Genomic DNA, 21,383 nt, shown 5'->3' on the forward strand with positions numbered 1-21,383 from the left:
AATTACAATAATTAGGAAAAAAAACTTTATTAAAAAAGTATGGGTCCACATGAAACAAGCCAATGTTGTTCCGTACATTCACACAGACCACACAGCTGTTGCAGACGAGCACTTGCATTGCCGAACACAGTGAAATAACAACCCTTCACACCTTTAGTAAGAGAACATAAATTAATACTTCTTGTCTTAGTTTGAAATGAACGACCTTTGATTTAACATAATGTGAAGTCCAGAGAAAAACAGCACAATATATTTCCATTTACACTTTAAATACAAATTCAAAAATAATTTCATTTGACTGAAAAATTAGGTTTGTCTCATTCAGGAAAATTCAAAATGGTTGATGTACATTTCAACCTGTACGTGATCTTTCAGTGAAAGAGCCTTCTTCAGAGAAGAAATAAACACACACCAAGTTACACATCAAGTACAAATGCACAAGTCTGTACACAGTACGGTGAAAGGTTACAATACCTTTCAAAAACTATATTTATAATAAGGTTGACACTTTAGTTGGATAGTTTAGAGAGCACTTGTCACATTTCAATTTAAAAATTCAACTGGTTCACTTTATTCTGTAAATGTTTATCTATAGAGTATATGCAAAAATTCACTACATATTTGCAGAAGAATTTAGTTGAACTGTTCACTCAACCTGTGCTGAGCAGATTGAGTGAATATGTAATACCAGAATCTCAACTAATAAGCTGTTGACATGTTACAAACACTGTGTGAACTTGGCAGACTATCCAAATAAAGTGTTTCCTAAGGTTGTCTAATCATAGTTTAGACAATTCCCAGTCATTTTCATGCCTTTCAGTAGCAAGATTTAGTTTTCTCAGAAACTTAATTTTTCACTAGTTTCATTAATGATAACTTTGGCTCAATGTAACATCAGACAAACCACTGAATTAGCACAAATTGAAACTAGCATCAAGTGTCTGAGAAAACAACATAAGCCAGTAATTCTTCAAAGAGGACAAAATGATTCCTCTTAAAACTCAAGTGCACGGTCATTCAACAACACAATACTCATGTGAAAATAAACACCCATTAGTTTTTACATGAGAAGCAAACTAACCTGTTTATACACATCTTACACATGTCCAAAAGTTACAGCATTATGTAAATCATGTTCAAAATATATGCACGCACAATAATCAAACATATGTGATCTTCATTTCTAATAGAACGATTTCAAACACATAGTCAAAACACAACACGACCAAACACAAAAAGCAGACAAATTCTTAAATTTCAGAAGAAAAAAAAACAAACAAGCAAATTAATTCAAATTCAATATGTAGATGTTTAATAAGTTATATGAGAAGTTCTGAAAAAATCAGTTCACAGCTCAGTTAGGGTCGGGCAATATATAAATATTACATCAATACTGTGATGAGACTGGATAATGGACATTTGGACAAAATTGTGTAATTCTCTGAACTTACCAGACTCTTCTAGCTGCTCTCTTTTTTTGTCTTTATCCACTCAGTCATCATGTCAACATTACTGATGATTATTTATCATAAATCTGTAAATATTTCGTGAAAGCACCAATGGTCAAAACTCAAATATTGTCACAATATCGATAGAGGTATCTGGTCAAAAAAAAATCATGACTTGATTTTTTCTATATGGCCCAGCCCTAGTTACTGCAGGAGTAAATTGCTGTGCCATTCTTAAGCAATCGTCATGTAAATGTGATTTCATTTTATAGGTTGCAAATTAAATACAATTATCATTGCACTTGACCATAGGAATTTTCTCCACTTACAAACTAACACGTGAACAGGATATCTGTAAGAGATAATGGAAAAGAAACAGTTTGGTGTAAGAGAACCATTTCTGTAGTGAGTGACTGACTTGTGTCACTTTGGTATGAGATATAAATGACCACAATATTAAAAATGTTGACTGTAAACTGTATGACACAACATCATTACAGGAGAGTTTGACACACCAGTCTTTCCCAGTTGAATATACGTTGAAAGACAATAGCAAACATGTGCTGTGAAATTGTGACATCACAAAGTGAAAATTTGTACAAATTTCCAAAATGCGAAAACTCCAACTATATGCCACGAGCGTTACGTGCTGCTTAATGTTTAATTTTTGGCTATTGTAGAGTCACGTAAGTATTATTCAGTTAGGAGAGATGATGCACTCATCACCATCAGTATAAGTAGGTTAAGACGTGACCCTCTGTGTCTAAGCAGCATCAACTCAACAGTACATGTTTATTGCACATTTTGCAGCATCAGTGCAAAAATGGAGCCTTTTAAATCAATGACACATGCACCTGCATTCATGTAAGAAGAGCAGTGACAGACCAAAACAAGGCCAGATCAAAAGAAAATAAAACTATAAGCAGTGAATCATAAATCGCAAAGAAAACCACAATTTCCTTGTAACTCCAATCAAATGGGAGGTATGCTGTTGAAAATCTGTCAGCTGACATCTGTATTTTCACTAAGCACCAGCAAGCGATAAGTAGCTGCCAGAAATGTGATGTTTTCTGGCATTGCTGAGTAACCTCCAGGTCCACAGACACCACACGGCTGTCACAGGCCGAGCCCGACCCACTGTGCAGGTCACAAGAGAACAGCAGCAGACTCATCGGCAGTTCATCTCCAGTTGTTGTACATGTACAGGCCGGCGAAGAACAGGTTGGACGTCAGGCTCAACAGAAGCCCCGGCCAGATAAGACTCTTGACGAAACCTGGAGATGCCACAGAGAAGGCAAATTAGTATCATATTACTGTCATCATGCATCATCAATGTGGCATGAAGGTTTTCTATTTTGTGTACAGGCACAGGTCCAGTGAAGGTTATAGAAAATTCTGCTGCATTGAAGGTTCCCAAAAAGCACAGTGGCCTCCATAATTCTTATATGGAAGGCATTTGTACAACCAAGACTCTTCTTAGAGTTGGCCGATGGGCCAAACTTAGCAACTGGGGGAGGACGGCCTTGACAAGAGAGGTGACCAAGAACCCAGGAGTCAGTCTGGCTGAGCAACAGAGATCCTGTTTAGAGATAGGACAAACTTCAGGAAGGACAAACATTACAGCAACACTCCAGGATTTATGGCAGAGTGGCCAGATGGAAGCCTCTCCTCAGCAAAAGACACACACACACACACAAACAACAAAAGGACTTCTCAGGTCTGACGAACTGTGTCTGGACTATATGGCTTCAATCAGTGTAATTTCTGGAGGAACTCAGGCATCGATCATCACCTGCCCGATACCGTCCCAATGGTGAAGCATGATGGTGGCAGCATAATGCAGTGGGGGTGTTTTAAGCGGCAGGGACCAGGGGACTGGTCAGGATTGAGGGAAAGCCAAACTGAACCAAGTAAAGAGATACCCTTAACCCTATGGGCCCTAGGCGTTTTTGGGGTATTTTTACTGCCTTTACTTTTAAGCTCATATCACAGTCATTATAAAGGCTACATACACATGCTACATCTTGTTTTTTCTCAGGACAATGTGGGCTAACCGGATTTGCCATCATTTCATGTCCTTTTATGTGCCTGTATTTTATATTAATTTTTCTATCAATGAAAAAAAAAAAAAATCTGTGTGCCTAAATTCTTACATTTTTACATGTATCTCAAGTTGGAAGAAGACATATTCTGCCATATATGAAGAGGGGAGACTCTCTGGAATCTGGCAATATAAGAACCATGATGGTGGGACATTCTGTCACTTCACAGCTGTCCAAAACATGTGGTTTGTGCCAGGCCGACATGATTGCCAGTATTTTTTCGTTATTGCAAGAAATTCCATTGACTCATTCACAAGTCAAAAATGTGTTTTATCTGAAAGAAACATGCAATATTTACATCTAAGATCATAGAAAAATAGTCAACCAAGTGCAATGATGTCCTCCAAGATAATATTTACCACTTTGTTTGCAGTAAACACAGTTTGTTGTTGTTTTTCAGTTTCAGATATATTGGGGGGCATTTTGGGCATGGGGGGGGGGGACACGTCCCCCTCAATGTATATGGTGACTACAGCCCTGTCATGCATGTATAATTAGGCCTCAGTTGTCTGAGTGCGCAAAGGTGAAGTACGCTGGTCTTGTCATACAAAGCTTGATGGAGTGTCAACTGGACAATATGGAGATATTTGCATCTTGAAAGCCGGACTACAAATGTGGACAGACAGGGAGAAACACACGCAAGCCTAAGACGTGGTAAGATACGATATTCCTCACTATATGAATTGACTGATAACAAGATGGATTGTAAAGAAATTCGTCAGGTTTTTATTTTGTAGACAATTGATCTGGATTTATAGCGTGATGGGATGACAGCACAATGATGTGTGTGGTATGGAAAGCTCTGCTCCAGTGCTTTCATGTGATATGCGTGGCATTTCTGTGCGACCCTGCGTTCGCGAGTAATCTATCCAAGAGTAATGTGTGTGCAAAGCTGTATGAAAGCTCTGTTATACATCATTTTAGTGTAACTTCATCATTTTTTTCGCTGTGAAAACATTCGACTACCAACAAGTGCTTGGTCTTGTCGGAAAGCTATGATTCCGCTGTTTCACGTGATATCCGTGGCTTCTCGCTATGACGCACGGTTGCGGAAGAAATCAATATAGAAGAACAGTTGTGAATTTGGACGCACTATGTGTCGTTCGGGCCCATAGGGTTAATGAAAACCTGGTTCAGAAAACTCCTCATGCTGGCTGAAGGTTCATCCTCCAACGACACAATGGCCCTCAGCCTGCAGCCAAGATGACAAAGCAGTGGCTCAGGGACGACTCTGTGAATGTCCTTGAGTGGCCCAGCCAGAGCCCACACTTGAACCCACTCTTACAACTCTGTAGAGACCTGAAAACGGCCGTCCACTGACAATGCCCATTCACCCTCACTGAGTTTAAAAGGATCTGCAGAGAAGACAGGCAGAAAATACTCAAAGGTGTACAAAGCTTGTTGCGTAATACTCAAGAGGACTCAAGGTTATAATCACCACCAAATGTCTTTCATTTAAGACTAATGGAGGCCGCTGTGCTTTTAGGAACCTTTAATGCAGCAAAAATGTTTTAGTAGTCATCTCCAGATCTGTGCCTCCACACAATCCTGTCTCTGAGCTCTGCACTCTTACACTGACCTCATGGCGTGGTTTCAGCTGTGATATGCATTGTAAGCTATGAGGTCTTTTATATACATGGGTGCTTGCCCTTTCAAATGATGTGCAAACAAATGAATTTATCACAGATGGACTTATTATTTTTATAATACAAATACACTAAAAACAACAAGTTATTGTTCTCTTTTTCATACATTTAAATTAAAGAAGAGATTTTATTCCTCTCAAACTTTTGTGTATATATTTGTTCAAAATCATTGTTGGTGAGCACTTCTTCTTTGCAAAAACAATCCACCCACCTGACAGGTGCTGCATATACAGATGCTAATTAACAGCATAACAACACAGGTTACAATAAAAGGCCAGTTGGCACAGTTTACAGTTCAGATGAGGACCCAAATGCAGAACTTGATGCAGGCAGCATGACTCAACAAAATGCAAGCTTTAATAGCAAGTTGCTTACAGCAAACAAAAACAGGCAGGCAACAAAAACTGTAGAACAGTCTAAACAAAATCTAAGTCCAAGGGAAAACGATACAAAAACTAAACTAGGAACAAACCAGGATGGCATCAGGAACACAAGAGACAGGGAACACTAGCAACAAATAAAGGCGGCCTGAGAATGACACAGAGAAAACACTCTGACTAAATACAAAACAGGAGAAGGATGTCAACAAGGGAAATGTGACAGCAGGGCTAATGATGGACAGATGAAACAAACCAAGTTGTGGAAGACAGTAAAAGAAGACCTGACACATTAGGAGTGACCCTCAAAATAAAACAGGAAACAAACTCACAAGCTCAACAAACAAAAAACCTAGGCGAGAAGTTGAGCATTTAACTCAGTTACAATGACAGACTGCAGTCAGGTCAGGATCCTGCTGACAATGACGAGCATGCAGATGAGCGTCACATTTTCAGACAGTTTCTTTGGTAGTGCGAGTCAACTGTTGCATCAGCTGTCTACATAGCTGGGCTGGATGATATTGCAAATTTAGATGCTGTTTATGAAGGTCCTGAGGTGACATGGTCTGTATTTGAAAGACTGGTTGGATGTTCTGACAAATTCACGGAAAAAACATTGCAATCGGCTTATGGTAGTGAAATGTACATATAGTTCCAGGGAAACAGCTCTGGTGGACATTCCTGCAGTCAACATGCCAACAGGACGATCCCTAGAAACTTGCAGTATTTGTCAAATTGTGACAGAACTGCACATTTTTGAGTGGCCTTTTATTTTGATCAGCCTAAGATGTAATATCAGTATCTCGATATGCCATACCAGTCACGTGGAGGATTATCTTTACAAAGTGCTCACTAACACGGATTTTAACAAATTTGTGAACACAGCGTGAGAGAAATAAGTCTTTGGTTCTGCATAGAAAAAAAGTCTTGGATCTTTGAGTTAAACTCAGAAAAAATGGAAGCAAAAACATAAGTGTTGCGTCTATATTTGTATATATAATGTATATATAGTGAAGTTTACCTAAGTTGCCAGTGAGCAAGTCCCCCAGCAATAGGATTTTGTCCGTCTATGACATTTGTGCTACAGTCTATTCAAACTAAATGAAAAGAAATGTACCTAGTATGGACAGAAAGAACAATTACAGTGTTCAATAAAAATGTACATATAAACATGCAAGTGTTGTTTTAACACAGCCTTCATTAAATGTGAGCCTATTCTTTAAAAACTGCACATCATTACCATTTCATTTTATGAGGCCTGAAGTTATGACATCCAGTTAGACAACAGGCATGAAACCAGAATTGTTATGTTTAAATCAGAGTCTGTACCTTCTGGAGGAGGGGCGTTCTCAGGCCCCTGTGTAGTAGTGCCAACTATACATGCAGAGGACTCAGAGGAGCTTCCTTGCTTCTCTTCCTCTTCAATCACACTGTTGTCCCTTAACAAAGAACTCAAATCTGCAAACAATGGAACCAGGTACATCATGAAGCCAACCATCAAAACATGAAGTCACTAATGAACATGCATTATTTTCTATCTCTGTACAGTTACTGTGTTAGGTTTGAGAATCACTGCCACCTGGTGGTAATATCACGCATGACACTGAGGTGGACAGAAATGTATGTTGCTGAAAAACCCTTACAATGAGCGTTTAACTTTTAACAGTTTGAAGTAAGCCGTACGTACCGTTTTGGCTTTGGAAGGGTGATATGTCAGGTGAAAAGCAGCTGCTGTAAATGGAAGAGTTTGACTTCACATGGAAATGTGATGACGACACAGAAGGGGACATGAGAGCGGGTTCTGGCTCTGCTGAGAAAAGTCGGAGTTTCCGGCCGCTGATGTTGAGGCGAGCGGGGCTGATGAGGGGCCGCCGTCTGGCAGAACCTGAACTGGATGTAACTGACCCTGCTACTGAGGGCGTTGGAGAGGGACCTGGGGATGATGGGCGGCTCCCGGATATCAGGGAAAAGTAGTCTGTGTCAAAAGGAAAAAGCAGTGATAAATCAAGTGCTCTGAAAGGGTTAGGGAATTGTTTCATACAGAGGGTGATCACAAAAATCACTCGTTTTTATACCTGACGATGGGGAGTCTTTGTAATATGAGGCTGGTCTGCTGCCACTAAACAGGTAACCAGAGTCTGAAAAGAAAGATGAAAGATTTAAAAAAAAAAAAAAAAAAAAAAAAAGGTACAATACATCATTTACTCCAACCATGACCCAGGGCTCTTCGTAAACCTGTAGAAACACAACTATAAATTAAAGCTAATGTTTTGTGCCTGATAAACCTAAAAGAGAGTAACTTTAAGCTGACACATTTAATTTCAGAAGTTAGTGGTATGTGGTGGTGGTCTATCTGTCAGGTTATTTTATTAATTTCAGCCCCCTAGTGAGTAAAAATGATAAATGCGGGTAGAGCAGCAACTTTCCATTTTTTAATTATTAATTAATCTGGCAATCTGGATTTTCTTGATTAATTACTTTGTCCATAATAAGTTCAGATGGTAATAAAAAAATTAAAATTACTTAAAGCCCAAGGTGACAACTCCCCATGGCTTGTTAATCACCTGCCAACAAAATCCAAGGATATTCAGTTTACTAACACACAAGACAAAGAAAAGCTGCCAATCCTCAAAACATAGAATTTGGGATTAGGTTATTTTTGCTCAAACCATGACAAACGATTAATTAATTATCACAATAGTGATGATTACCTTCCTGTCAGTGGACTAATTGATTAATTGACTAAACATTTCAGCCTTAAATAGGGCTTTTAATTTAAAGCTGCATTTAGCACAGCTCTTCTGTAGGTGGTAGGTTTAGCATCATATTACTTATGTGATAAATGTTCAGTGGATATTATGAAGCAATTTTATTACACAATATAGAACCCATTAGTCATTATTATCTTACTGCAGATGTGTATCTGCGTGCATGTTGGCCAATAAGTACAGAAATGCTGACGATATGTCTGAGGCCAGTAACAAGCAGTGTTTTCATTACAGGGCTCGTCCTCCACAAGGCACTGGCGGGTATTATTTTTTTTAAACTGTATAATGTTGCGTTCACAAAAAACAAACAATTGAAAAAAGAAAAAAAAAAAAAAGCAGATCCACATTAAACAGTACATGTGAAATTAATCTATGCTAAGAAGCCAACAGTGAGTCAACAGTGAGTCTTTCCCATATTCGCAAACAGTGGCATGACCCAGTTGTATGTCAGGCAGCAGAAAGTGAAAGAAAAACTGCATCTTATCAATTATAGATCTGTTCTGTATGCAATGCAAGACGCATGTCAAGATCAAACAGGTCTGAGCAGCTAAGGGACGCCATGCAACAAGAGCTGTGGGCAGCAGCAGGGTGAATATTCCCTCCTGCCCCTGCTGAAGGTCATGACCAGCTTCTTGAATAAATAATTAGCACTACTATAGTAATTATTTTCAGTTCGTTTCTTTAAGTTTAAGACCACAAAGAAAAGACATGGCACTAAATCTACTCACACAAGTCATGTTCAGATTATAGCTTTTTGTTTGTCTGAACTAACAGAATAAATAATTTGAATGTTACCTGTCCTGGTGAGGGAGGGGATGGTGCCAAGGCAGAGAGCTCTGTTGAGGCGCCCAGGCAGAGAGGAGGGGGAAGCCTTGCGCTCGCGAGGACTCTGTTGGCGGTTGATGAGCTTGGAGAGGTTAGGTGGTGGGGTGGGGACAAACGAGTCTGCCAGGTCTGGAGTGAGCAAAGGAGGCTGGCTGCTGAAGGGGGGCACTGCAGAGCTGCCTGCAAGGTATCTGCAACACAAGAGCAACGGAACAGTCTACTACCTGGAATCAAAATTATAAGAAGATTGTCACAAGGTCTTAACACTACACAACTCCATACAGAGCATTACAAATGGAGTTTTAAGGACACTGAATTTTCAATTTGTGATTGTATGTTTAAAGAAAGTTGTCTCCAGATGTGGTTTATCTTTTCCTCACAAATGTCACTATAAAACATTCTTGACATTAAAATATAAACTCTGCACTATGTGAAAAGTGCAAAGAGTCTGACAACAAATAGGTGCACAAACTGTGAACCATACAGCTCTGATACCCACTTAATGTGAGCACTGTATTAAAGGCGGCTGTCACTGAGATACTGCTGCAGCTGTCAGACAACATGTAGCAGCTGAAAGCTCCAACAGGACAAAAGCTCAAGGAGAAATGCTGCCCTCCAATACAACTCAACTTGCACACATCTCCACACCATACAATCAGTGGCCCAAACATGTTATGTGTCAAAGCAGATATAGATTATTTTCAGTGGAAATAAAGATTTGTCTGTCTATAAAAAAAGACAGCAGTCCTGGTCAACATAAAGCTGATATATTCCTTTAACTAAAATGCTCTGTAATAAAGCTACTTTTTTTAAAAACAGAAGAGACATACACATGTGGAAACAAACAGAGAAGACATATTCTTTAAGCAGTTTATTACACATCATGAACAGCAAGCATTCCTACAAAGTCTTCAAATTGGAGCCTGGCATTAAAAGAAAGACACCCAATTTCAGCATGTGAGCACCCAAAACACGGTACGGTTCATTGGGTACAGTATGTATGTTGCAGGAAACCTTTCAACATGGACGGAGCTCCAGTTCAGAGGCTACTACACAATATATAAATACATAGTAAATGATCAAATTGAGATAGAATGTAAATAAACTAATGAACTCTATCTTGGAAAACCAAGTTATTGCTTAAATTGTGTATAAAGTATCAAGATTTGGCATTATAACCTTTAATATTTTATGTCTTAGTGTTTCTGCAACACACACACACACACCTTGCTAAAACAAAGGTATGACAGTCTTGCTACAAACTTGATAACCATACAGTGCAGTAAAAATACAGACATTCACGACTACATTAGTAAAAGGTAGTAGGTCTACAGCTATCACTGTTAAAACACCACCACAAAATATGTTTGTGGCGACAGTATGATGCTACTGTTGCACTTGGCAACCTACACTTATGATTAACATAAAAGTTTATATCAAGTGCTTCTACAGCTAAACGTGTGACACAAATGAAGGTTAACAGTCGTACAGCTGATCAGGTAGTTACAGGAATCCTTTAAAATAAACACACAAATAGCCAAATACTCAGGCTAGATATTATTCATACATCACAGCATAACAAACATGCACACGGGAGCTTTACAGCAAACACTTTCGCACAGCATGTAAAATTTTGGCAAAAATAACACTTTTTGATATGTACCTTACATATGCAAACAAAAGGTAATAATTACTGGAATATTATATTTTTGTTACGATACAATTATAACAAGGCGCAGACCAGCGTGAGCTTCAATGCAAGTCCATAAAAATGTCACAAAACTCTTCCACAGTGCACCATGATTTTTTCAAACACTTTCAGCTATTGTGCCTTCATCAGGTCAGAGAAGAGTTTTGAAATGTGTTTTGACTTTGACTAAATATTGTCTTTGTCAAAAGTTTAAAATGCAGTTTGTCACATGATTAGTTTACGAAAGGTAAAAAAGTACCTCAGTAATTACTGATCAATCACTGTCTCACTGTCAAAGTGCTACAAATCCAATGCTAGAGCACTGTGTGGCACTGAAATACTTGCATTAGATTTTTCAAAGGCAGAAAAGATAAATCGCAGCTTAAAAGCTTGGAAATTGCGCTGTGTGAGTTAAGGGCTGGGCGATATGGACAAAAGGCTGTAAGTGGTTTTCCATGGCCTTTCAAATGAATCTAGTGGCAGAAAAAGATTTGAACAATTTAATTTATTTAGGCTATTTATCTTATTTAAGCACAGAGCATCAACAGAAAGGCCGAGGAAGGGAAGGCACAAGAGACACTTTGTCTGCATCGTATACGTCTTGTATATGAAATTTCTGTGTTGTCTCTGCATTTTTTTTTAAAAACAGATCTGTCGCCGCTGTCTCAATGTTACAAAATAGAATACAACTACCAAGAATGGCGATATGTGTTGACCACCTCACAAACAGACTGGCAATGCTGAACTGTACGTGTGCTGCAGTCATTTCATTCATCTCACAGACTGATTTAACGTAGTACGTGCAACATATAGATCGATGTCACACCTTAGACTAATCAACAGACTGATTAAACAGAGGAGCAGGTCTGTGTCTCTCTCTGAGTGTTGCTGGAGAACCTCGGAGTGAGTGGGGCGGAGCTGTGCGGAGAGTGTGAGACAGGAGAGATGCACGCTGGCATGCACTATGGAACGCAACTTGACCCTATATTAAGATAAACGGGGTTCTCTACGTTTATATGCTTGTCTGAAAATATATCGAAATATCGCTCATAGTTGTACTATCGCCCAGCCCTATGTGAGTTGTGCACAGACGATTATTTCCTCATAACCCTACAAACAGCATCTTTCATATCTTATATTTGGCAGCGCTTTTGTTGCAAAAATCCACAGTTTAAAGCTTTGAGGCGACTACACTGAAGATGCTGGTTTGAGAACACAACTCCAACTACAGGACAGCACAACGTGAAATTTAACCCCACAGTTACAATACGCTACCCACCAAATACAGTCTATTAACACAGCTACTAGTTCATAACACCTTTTCACATTAATGTCAAAAAATGACCCCCCTTCTCTTAATACATTCCAACAAAGTAAAACAAAAAAGGGTCGACTTGCATAAATTGACGAGAGGTAAATGTTAGCACATGCAACGTCCATCAGTGTTTTTAATACATCAACATGTTAGAATGTTGGTGGGTAATTAAGGGAAGCAACAGTTAAGTGCTAAAAAAAATTTCTGGCTGTAAATGGTAATGCAGTGCTTCTTTCTTCTTCTTCTTGGTTTATTTAAAAAGAATATGAAAAGGATAAGTCCAACATCTTACTTGAGACTTGCTTGAATCTATTAAAATCTTATAAACTTACTTTCCATGTCAAACTATAACTTTGATTTTATACACTCTGCAGAGAACTTGGTTGGTGCTTGCAGTTCTATATAACACTTGAAATACTTCCTGCTAACGCCTATATTCAATATAAGAGTTGAGCACTTCATGTTTGATCGCGAACTGATACAAAAAGGAGACAAAAATACCACCTAGACATGATCCCTTCAAGCAAATATTGAGACAAACCAAGTATCTGCCTGGTAGGCACTATTTTTAAGCATTAGCTTTCAGCACAGCAGAGAGTAACAAGGCATGAATTTGTACATGGATTATCTGTTAACAATGATCAAGGACAAACTGAAGCATGATCCAAATGGAAATCACAGAGGCACAAGATCTCAACAGTGTGTTAAGAAGAAGAGCAGCAAACAGCAAGACCTTTGAACTATAACAGAATTTGGGAACAGCATTGATGAACAAATGAGTGCTTCTCCCAGGCAGCTAAGTGTTTAGATTTTCAAATAAGCACATGAACCTCACACTGCCATGTTTACTTCCCCATTGTTCAAACAAAACAGGAAAAGGGCCACTGTTAGGACTGATGACAAGTCACACAATTTGTATGCAGAGGCTGTCTGGATGAAAATGCAATGGCAGCCACTTCTCTACAAAGATACCAGACATATGAAGATACTTCCCAGCTCTGGCTTGAGAAATGATCAGTCGCTTCAGCAGAGACGCTCTATTCTTTAGAGATTCCTCACGAACATCAGTTATAAATTAAAAAAAGTGGCTTCAAAGAGGAATACTTCCTGGAAATATCCAAGGTCATTCTTTGTTTAAAATTTGTAGATGATGTGGCGCAACATAGAAGCGATGTGATTAATCAAAAGCCACATCTTGAGTTTGGCCCGGCAGTCTCTTCACGTATTAGTATTTCATGCAATGAGCTGGAGTTAGTAAATGATTTTCAACCCACGGCTACACCATAGTGTTAATAAATGAATGAGTACAATCAAAATTCTTTAAAACATTACAACATAGTGTAGAATACATAGCTTAGTTTAGTTTGGTACTTCAACGTTAAAATCCGATTATATTGACTTAAAATCAGTCAGTCAGTCCACCACACTCTTGTTATGGTTAGTAAGAAATTATTAGTGCAACCAGTAATAGATTAATAAACACGATGAAATTGAGAGGCAGAATTTCCCACAAAACAAAATCTGTAAAGTCTTCTTGAGAGTTGGTAACTTATAATACTTTAGTAGTGTTCGTCATAATTCCTTTTTGATTACATGATTCCGAAAAGACTGCTACATCAGTTTATCACATACCTCTTTTCCACCAATATGGAACAAGTACCGCTCTGGTTCCTGCACCTACTTTTAAACCCTTTAGAGCATTATGACCAAAAATAAAGTGGTTCTTAACCCCCCCCCCAAAAAATTGATTCTCAGGGGAAACCAAAAAATAGCAGGTTTTTCTTATACTCGTGTGTGACATCAGTGAATGTGCCATTTTGTACAGATAAGAAAAAGAGGACGGAGACAGCAACAACAGAGAAGTAACGTGAGAAATCGTCATAAAAAAGAGCATGTGCAGTCTTATCAATAGTTGGTCCATGCTTGTTTTTATAAACACAAAAACAAAAACAAATGTCTGTAGTAACAGAACAAGAGCTTGCAGATTATCAAAGCGATCTGCCATTTTTGTCACTACTGTTTACTTTAATTGTGCATTGCACAACGTCACTTGTTGATGACACATCCTTGAATACAATGGCTCAGCTCAAAATACTTCATACTATGCTAGATAGTACCAAGGTTTCAAGCATCTCGAGTGGAACTGATTCAAGAACCGGAGCTAATTTGGTGGAAAAGGGGTATCATTTAACAGTCCTAAAACAAAATATCTAACAGTGATTCGGAGACAACTCTGTTACCAACCAGAGAGATTAAGAATTGTGTCATAGTCATTTCATAATACCTTATTTTTTGTGTATTTATACCCTTTACTACTATAAGGTTGACTTTTTTAACACACGTCAGATGTGCACGTGTGCTAGCAGGTGAGGTTTTGATGTGATTTAGCATGTAGCACTAGTGTTTTGTTCCCATTGTAGGCCACACACACAATCCTATGTTGCACATGTCATAACCTCACAGTCATTCACATATAGCAGAAAAAGAGGGGGTTATGAGTAAAAAAAAGTGAATTAAAAACGGCTTGTTCCTCACTCTTTTACAAAACACTTGTAGAGTATGTTCTGAACACAAACTTCTCCTGGAAAGAGGAGCCTTTACAAATTCCCATGTTTCAAACACAACTTGAACATCACTGCTCAGATTCTGACCTTCGATATCTGGCTCTTCTTGGACCCAGCGGTTTGCGAGTTGCCACAGCAGCGGCAAAGCTGACTAGGCAACAGAGGGAGACCGCACTGAGCTTGGCTGTGTCCATCCAGTCAGAGGCGTTGGTCAAGTAGCTCTCAGCCAGGTGGAGGCACAGGATGAGGAACCACAGGACAGAGGCCACAGAATCAATTCTCCTCAATCTGAAAATGCAGCAACACATGAGCTTGTAGTCTGTTCTTGCTTAAATTAAATTTGTCTGGGATTTGTCTGAAAGAGGCAGTGACTGCTTACCTCACAGGTCCTGCTAAGAAGATAGCTGTGAGACAAGTCAACAGGCCGACAGAGACTACAGCTAGCTGGTTGTCCTTTCCGTGCTGCCACACCAGCTTGGCATTTTCTATGGCCTTGTCTGGCACCAGCTCCAGCAGATTCTGCCACACTGGCACGCCTCCACTCGTCTCGTTGTTGGGGGCAGATTCATTCTGGGGTTTAGGCTTTGGAGGAATGACTCCACCACTTAGTGTTTGTGGGCCACTGACTGAAGTAGGCTGGGATTGCATGTCACACAAAGACGTAGCAACTAGGAAAGCACATATCAGGAAGGCAAGGGCCCGTAACAGTATGACCCCCGTGGGAGAAGACACAGAATAGGAGCTCTGTGGGAGAGAGAAGATCATTTCAATGTGAATCCTGACATTTTCACAACATGTGGAAATCACTGAGCTATGCAAACATAAATGCTGACATATAATAAAAACAGGCACCAAAAAGCCAATTATATAAAACCAACTGAAAATGCTTCTTTTGGCACCTAACCTCAGATGTACTGAGGGCTTAGACTGGTGAAATGTGTCAAAAAATATTAAGTATTTAGGACTGTAATTATAACAAATGTTGCAGAGAAAAAAACAAAAACCTATGCATTCCATAATTATTTAATTAAAGCATAATAAAAATAACCAAATCTTCCCAAGAGAAACAAGACCCATCCAAATAAAGTTTAAATATCTTTCTTTAAGTTTTAGAGCTTCACTAAGCCTGACATTAGTGGTGCTGTGTAACTGGAGTTATGAAGTTACTTGACAGGTTGGTTTAACCCCGGGCTTATCAGTTCAACTTCGAGCACAGGGGCATAAAAGATGAAGTTAGAAATTACAAGCCAAGCACATGCACTATAACCAGATCAGATTAAAGGGAGATTTATCTTATTACGATTGGAAATGAAAGTGTTTACACTTTTACTATACTTTATTGAGGTGGCATAAAGTAATATAAAATAAGATAAAACAGATACCTGTAAAATACTAAACTACTATAAATACTAAACTACAGTGAGATCAATAGACCGCATATTAAAAAGTAATAGGTCATAAATAGCCATGGACATTTCAAGTGTAGCAACATGTTGAGTAGTTTACAAAATTGTGAAAAATAAGAACTGGCTGACAATTATGCCCTCATACCTCAAGATGAAAAATATTTTAAATGTTAAAGCAATAACAAACCATCATCAAAAAAAGTTCAAATTTAGGCAGTTTCCGTTTCCCAGGCTTAAATAGAAACATCACATATACAAAGCTTAAAGAAAATAAATTCATGCCTGATTAGGTCACACTACTGGAAATGTTGCATCTAATTTACAAGCAGCTACAATACTAAACAAATGAGGATATCTTTTTTAATAAAATGCTACAGTTGGTATACCTTCCATTTATAATCACCATCCTAGTAAGTAAAAAGATAAAGATTTTGTATTCACACGTCCAACTTTGCAAGAGTGAAGGAATAAAAACCTGTTTTCAAATCTCATTGATAATCACTGATTTACTCTTTGGCTGAAATGTAAACATTTTTCACACACAGAATATGGTTACCCATCAAGCCTTACCATGTTAAGAGTAAATTCATTCATTCAAACACACCTTGCTGCGTGGTGTCTACAGATTGCACTGACCTTTACAAAGCCCTTGTCTGATTCTCGGTTGCGTCGAAGCTGATGGTTTAGGAGCACAGTTCGAAGCTGACGATTTTGATATTTGAGGTAGTACTCCACTGCTGTCTGACATGGCCTGCATAACTTATAGGTCTGCTCCAGGTGGTGTTTGTAGGCATCAATTTCCTCATCATAGTTCTCCTACAAAGGACACAAAAACAATAAATTTAATGTTCACAGTTGTCAGCCATGGTAACAACAAAGAAAGTGTTGCAGTGAACAGAAAAACAAAGCACATACATCATCCCTTGGGATAAATGAGCCCAACTGCTTGATCTTTACAGTCTGGTTGTTATTGCACTTCCTGCACAGCAGCATCTGACAGTTGACCCACTGCTGTGTCTTGGGTATCTCAGATGTGGGAAGGCTCCCAGACACCCCATGGTTCAGATGCTCCATGTACTGAGCTGGGATGGGTTTGTTGTAATCCCCATTCTGAAAAACAAGACACACAAGTAGGAATAAAATTACTTCATTGGCATGCTAAGAAAAATAATTTGCAGGTGCCATGCATTTTTGAAACCCACCTCCTGAAAGCCATTGTACTGGTCACAGTTGGGACAGTCCCAGCAGTTCCTGTTCCCATAGGGCACCACTGTGTTTTCATTACAGAACCAGCAGTTCACATTTGCATGGGTCGGCTTCTTTCTGTATATAAGAGATGACAGTAGTAGTAGTAGTGAGTAGTGATATGATGAAACATGATACTGATTATCAAACCAGCTGATGTATTTTTCCCGCAGTGGGATACTTAGAGTACATGGGTCTACAAGTATTATCATTATTATTATTATATCAATGAGCCATAATTTGTCTTAGATGCCAACCAGGGGGAGTACACAGTCGAAGTTCATGCCAATGTGTTTGGTTGTCTTTGACGTGCTAAAGTTTGGGAAGCCCTGGTGTTGTTTCACTTTGAATCAATATTTCATGAACCTATACACACAGTAGTTTCCAAAGACCCCCCCAAAAAAACCTACAAGTGTGTGCATTCAAATAGTGAAAATTGCTACTTCTCCTAACTGTCGCAAAACTATCTGTCTGATAAGTTAGTTAGCAACACGGCTAGCAAAAGTAGCACACGGGCTAGCGTGAGGATAAACAGACGACTCTTTCAAAATACAAAACAAATCCAGATACTTTGGTTAGCAACGTCATTTCTAGTGTGTCACATTTTAAAAACACAAATGCAAATGTTGAACACTGTTTGCTAACTTGTGCTGACGTGAAACTAGCTAAAAACATACGCCGCGGTGCAAAACCTTGAAGTTACCTGGTGGCTATTTTGTATATGAGCGCTCCACCGGCGACAACCGCCGTAGCTCCGACTCCGCTGTACATCAATTCAGGATACTCCAACAGAAGCTGGTTAAGCGCCTCCATTTTCACTGAAATAAGCGATTCGTGAGCTAAGTAGACATGGGAAATACAGTGTTCTTCTGGTACCGCGAAACACGGCGCGAGAGCGCACGCGGTAAATGATCCTTTTGTTCACGCCCATGTAACGGAAACGGAAACTGCGTAACTTCCTGGACGCGTTCCAATATGTATTATTCACTCCTGCTTGTGGACTGTATCGCTCTATAAAACCACCCACGATTAAAGCATTATGGAAATTATAATATTATCACCATATTTTGAGCGTTTTAGCTGGAGGCCTGTATTGAAATCAAAATAAATCACACATCTGTTTGATTTTAGGAAACACGTAGTGAAGTAAAAAGGGAGTTTGATAGTATTGGAATGTGGGAAGAGTCTTTTTCTGCCTGATTTTCCCTCTCATACTTTACTGCTGGTAGATTTCACCTTAAACCTTTAATACTGTGCACATTACCATTCTTTTAATAAATTTATTACTCAGTTTATATGCTGTCAAGAGCAATTATTTTCTGAATCATTAGCTACTGATATAGCTGCACCCTAAAACCTATCATGCAAAATATCACTAGCCAGTGGCTGAAAAGCAACACATTTACTCACCTACCACATAGCTTTGAGATAATGAAATTTAATTGAGTATTTCCCATTTTTTACACTTCTACTCTATTACAATTCAGAGTCAATTATTGTGCTTTTTACTCCAGTATTTATTTTAGTCACTAATTACCCTGCATTTTCAGATTAATAACACATTAACATATATAATCTACAAATAAATGTTTAAGACATGAGGCAGGCTTATTAAAATCTTTAGATTTACCAGCTGCTACAATAACGTGATGAAGCCTGCACACTTATGCATCAACAAATATAACCCCATAATAAAATATTCTAAAATGAGCCATATTGCATGATGAGTAATTTGTCTTTCTCTTTTTTTTTTTGCTAATGCTTTTGTCCTTTTACGTAAGTAGATTTTTAATGCATGACTTTTAACAGAGTAGCCTATTTTTAGAAGATCTGAGTACTTCTTTCACCACTAGTCATGGTAAGAGACTGACATGTCTTACTCTGGTTTTGAGAACATTTCTTTGAATCATTTCAACAAAGCCTATAGCCTATATCTTGATAGATTAACTATGTATCAGTTCTATGCATGAATTACAGTAGAGTTATCACTTCAGCTTACTAAGCTACAGCAGGCCTACATTTTATACTTAAACAATTAAAGATATCTCTGTAATAGTTTTGTATTATTAGCCTACAATGAATGTACAGAAAACAGCCATTATAAATAGTAGTGTGAGGCAATTAATGAGAGTATCTGATGCAAAAATAACATTTTATTTTTAACAAACGCATTAACATCAAGTAAACATTCACGAGTAAGAAAACTGATCAGTGCTTCTCCCAGAGAATTCCATAGTATGAAATACAATAAATAAATAATATTCTTACAAACGAATAGGCATTTACAGTAATAATGATAAAACAAACAAGAAAGAAATAAAAATGCAAAAATAGAAAACATAGGCTTAACTCATTTTTTAACTGTAGCCTATAAAAAAAAACCTTAACCAAAAGCTTATTTCACATTAACAAAAGTACATTTTATTAAAATAGCTACAGAACAGTGATGTTAACTTCAACACCTGACCAAGGCATGACAGCCCGACGCAACGATGAAACAAGTGAACATAATCCGTGAACTGGCTGAATGATAATGAAACCCTACTCAAACGAATATGGCAGCGGTGCCTCCGCCTGTCTTCCGTACGTGAGGGTCTGGTAGCTGCACGCCACCGACACGGTGCCTCCGCTGGGGCTCATGGGCTGGGTCACTCCGCCGTAGGGGCAACCGTTGTGGGGCACAAGCACGGGCGGGTGGTGGTGGTGGTGGTAAGCGCCGTATGGAGTGTGATGGAAGTGGGAGGGCGGGCAGTAGGAGCTCACCGGGCCGCTGGGAGACACGCTGCGGGGGTGACCGGCGATGACCTGGGGTGTTGGGAATCCGCTCGGCTGGGACAGGCTCCAGGAGTTGCTCACATATGGCTGAAGGTAGAGAGGCTCGGGATAGTCCATGGAGTTCCCGGTCAGATAAGGCACGCTGGGGGGTCTGTAGGGTCTCCTCACCCTTCTCCGCCGCCGGTAGTTCCCCTTGTCAAACATGTCCTCAAATGCGGGGTCCAGCATCCAATAATTCCCCTTACGGTCCCCTCCATTGTCCCTGGGCACTTTGACGAAACATTCGTTCAAAGACAGATTGTGTCTAATGCTGTTCTGCCAGCCCTTTTTGTTCTTCTCATAATATGGGAACTTTGAGACGATATAATTGTAAATCCCGCTGAGAGTCTCTCTCTTGTCTCTGCTGTCCTTAATGGCCATGGCGATGAGAGCCACGTATGAGTACGGCGGCTTCACCTGCTGCCCGGTGTCCCCCGCACCCTCGGGCTCAGGCGGGGGCGAGTTGGAGCTGATGTCCAGGAGCTGCACTCTCTGGGGTTCCTCCTCTGCATCCATGGCTCAGGTAGGCTGTCTGCGTCCTGCTGTGGCAACGAGCTGCAGTCTGCGTGTGAACAAGTCAGCGCTGTGTGCAAGTGTCCGCAGGTGCAAACACTCCTCCCACAGGTACTCAGAACTACAGTAAGTTCCTGTCTTTCATCTCGCCGCGGTTCTCACACCAGTTGTGGCTTTGCGTGGGGTGCTGAGAGATCTGCTTGGGTCACACGGGGGTCACAGAGTGGATTCTCACGGACAGCCATCAAAATGTTATCATAATAGAGAGAGGTCGTTAAAGATAAAGTAGCTCGTGTCTTCACATGCAGGGTTTGATGTTCACTGTGTTTAATAATGTTGTAGGGGTCACTTGCAGCACATGGACGTGTTGAAGTCTCCTGACCAATGAAAAGCAGTTCGCACGTGTATTGAAGATTTAACAGTTTACAGCACAGTAACACACTTTACAGATCATGCCGTCAGATCAAGACATCGGAAAGAGGATCGCTGACACACACACACACACACACACACACACACACACACACGACCAAAAGAAGGTCAAGAGGTCAAAGTCATGTGCACTTCAGTCTGCTCTTGCATTAATGTTCATGGAGGAAACAACCAAGACCTTACATTAAAAAATATGAAATTAATAAACCTCATCCTAAATTTCAGGATATGTGAACAT

General features: G+C 39.5%; 2 protein-coding genes across 3 annotated transcripts; both read right to left on the reverse strand.

Moving 5' to 3' along the window:
- Positions 1-1,289: 1,289 nt before the first annotated feature.
- On the reverse strand, positions 1,290-18,305 carry tmem201 (transmembrane protein 201). Of its 2 annotated transcripts, XM_049580854.1 has the most exons (11): positions 18,090-18,305; positions 17,344-17,464; positions 17,057-17,251; positions 16,778-16,957; positions 15,115-15,479; positions 14,823-15,023; positions 9,137-9,357; positions 7,649-7,711; positions 7,261-7,548; positions 6,903-7,031; positions 1,290-2,722 (listed from the first exon to the last, which is right to left on the reverse strand). In XM_049580854.1, exons 1-11 carry the CDS (start codon positions 18,197-18,199, stop codon positions 2,628-2,630), a joined length of 1,968 nt encoding a protein of 655 aa, XP_049436811.1. In that variant the 5' UTR covers positions 18,200-18,305; the 3' UTR covers positions 1,290-2,627. The 2 variants fall into 2 exon arrangements, with proteins under 2 accessions (XP_049436811.1, XP_049436812.1); XM_049580855.1 differs by lacking the exons at positions 1,290-2,722; positions 6,903-7,031; positions 7,261-7,548; positions 7,649-7,711; positions 9,137-9,357 and having other exon boundaries at positions 10,040-15,023.
- Positions 18,306-19,521: 1,216 nt separating this feature from the next.
- Positions 19,522-20,790, reverse strand: foxl2l (forkhead box L2-like). The gene has a single exon (XM_049580829.1). The coding sequence runs from the start codon at positions 20,714-20,716 to the stop codon at positions 19,928-19,930; it is 789 nt and encodes a 262-aa protein (XP_049436786.1). The 5' UTR covers positions 20,717-20,790; the 3' UTR covers positions 19,522-19,927.
- Between the last annotated feature and the right edge of the window lie 593 nt (positions 20,791-21,383).

The sequence above is a fragment of the Epinephelus fuscoguttatus genome, linkage group LG7, assembly GCF_011397635.1.
Source record: "Epinephelus fuscoguttatus linkage group LG7, E.fuscoguttatus.final_Chr_v1".
Lineage (NCBI taxonomy): Eukaryota > Metazoa > Chordata > Actinopteri > Perciformes > Serranidae > Epinephelus > Epinephelus fuscoguttatus.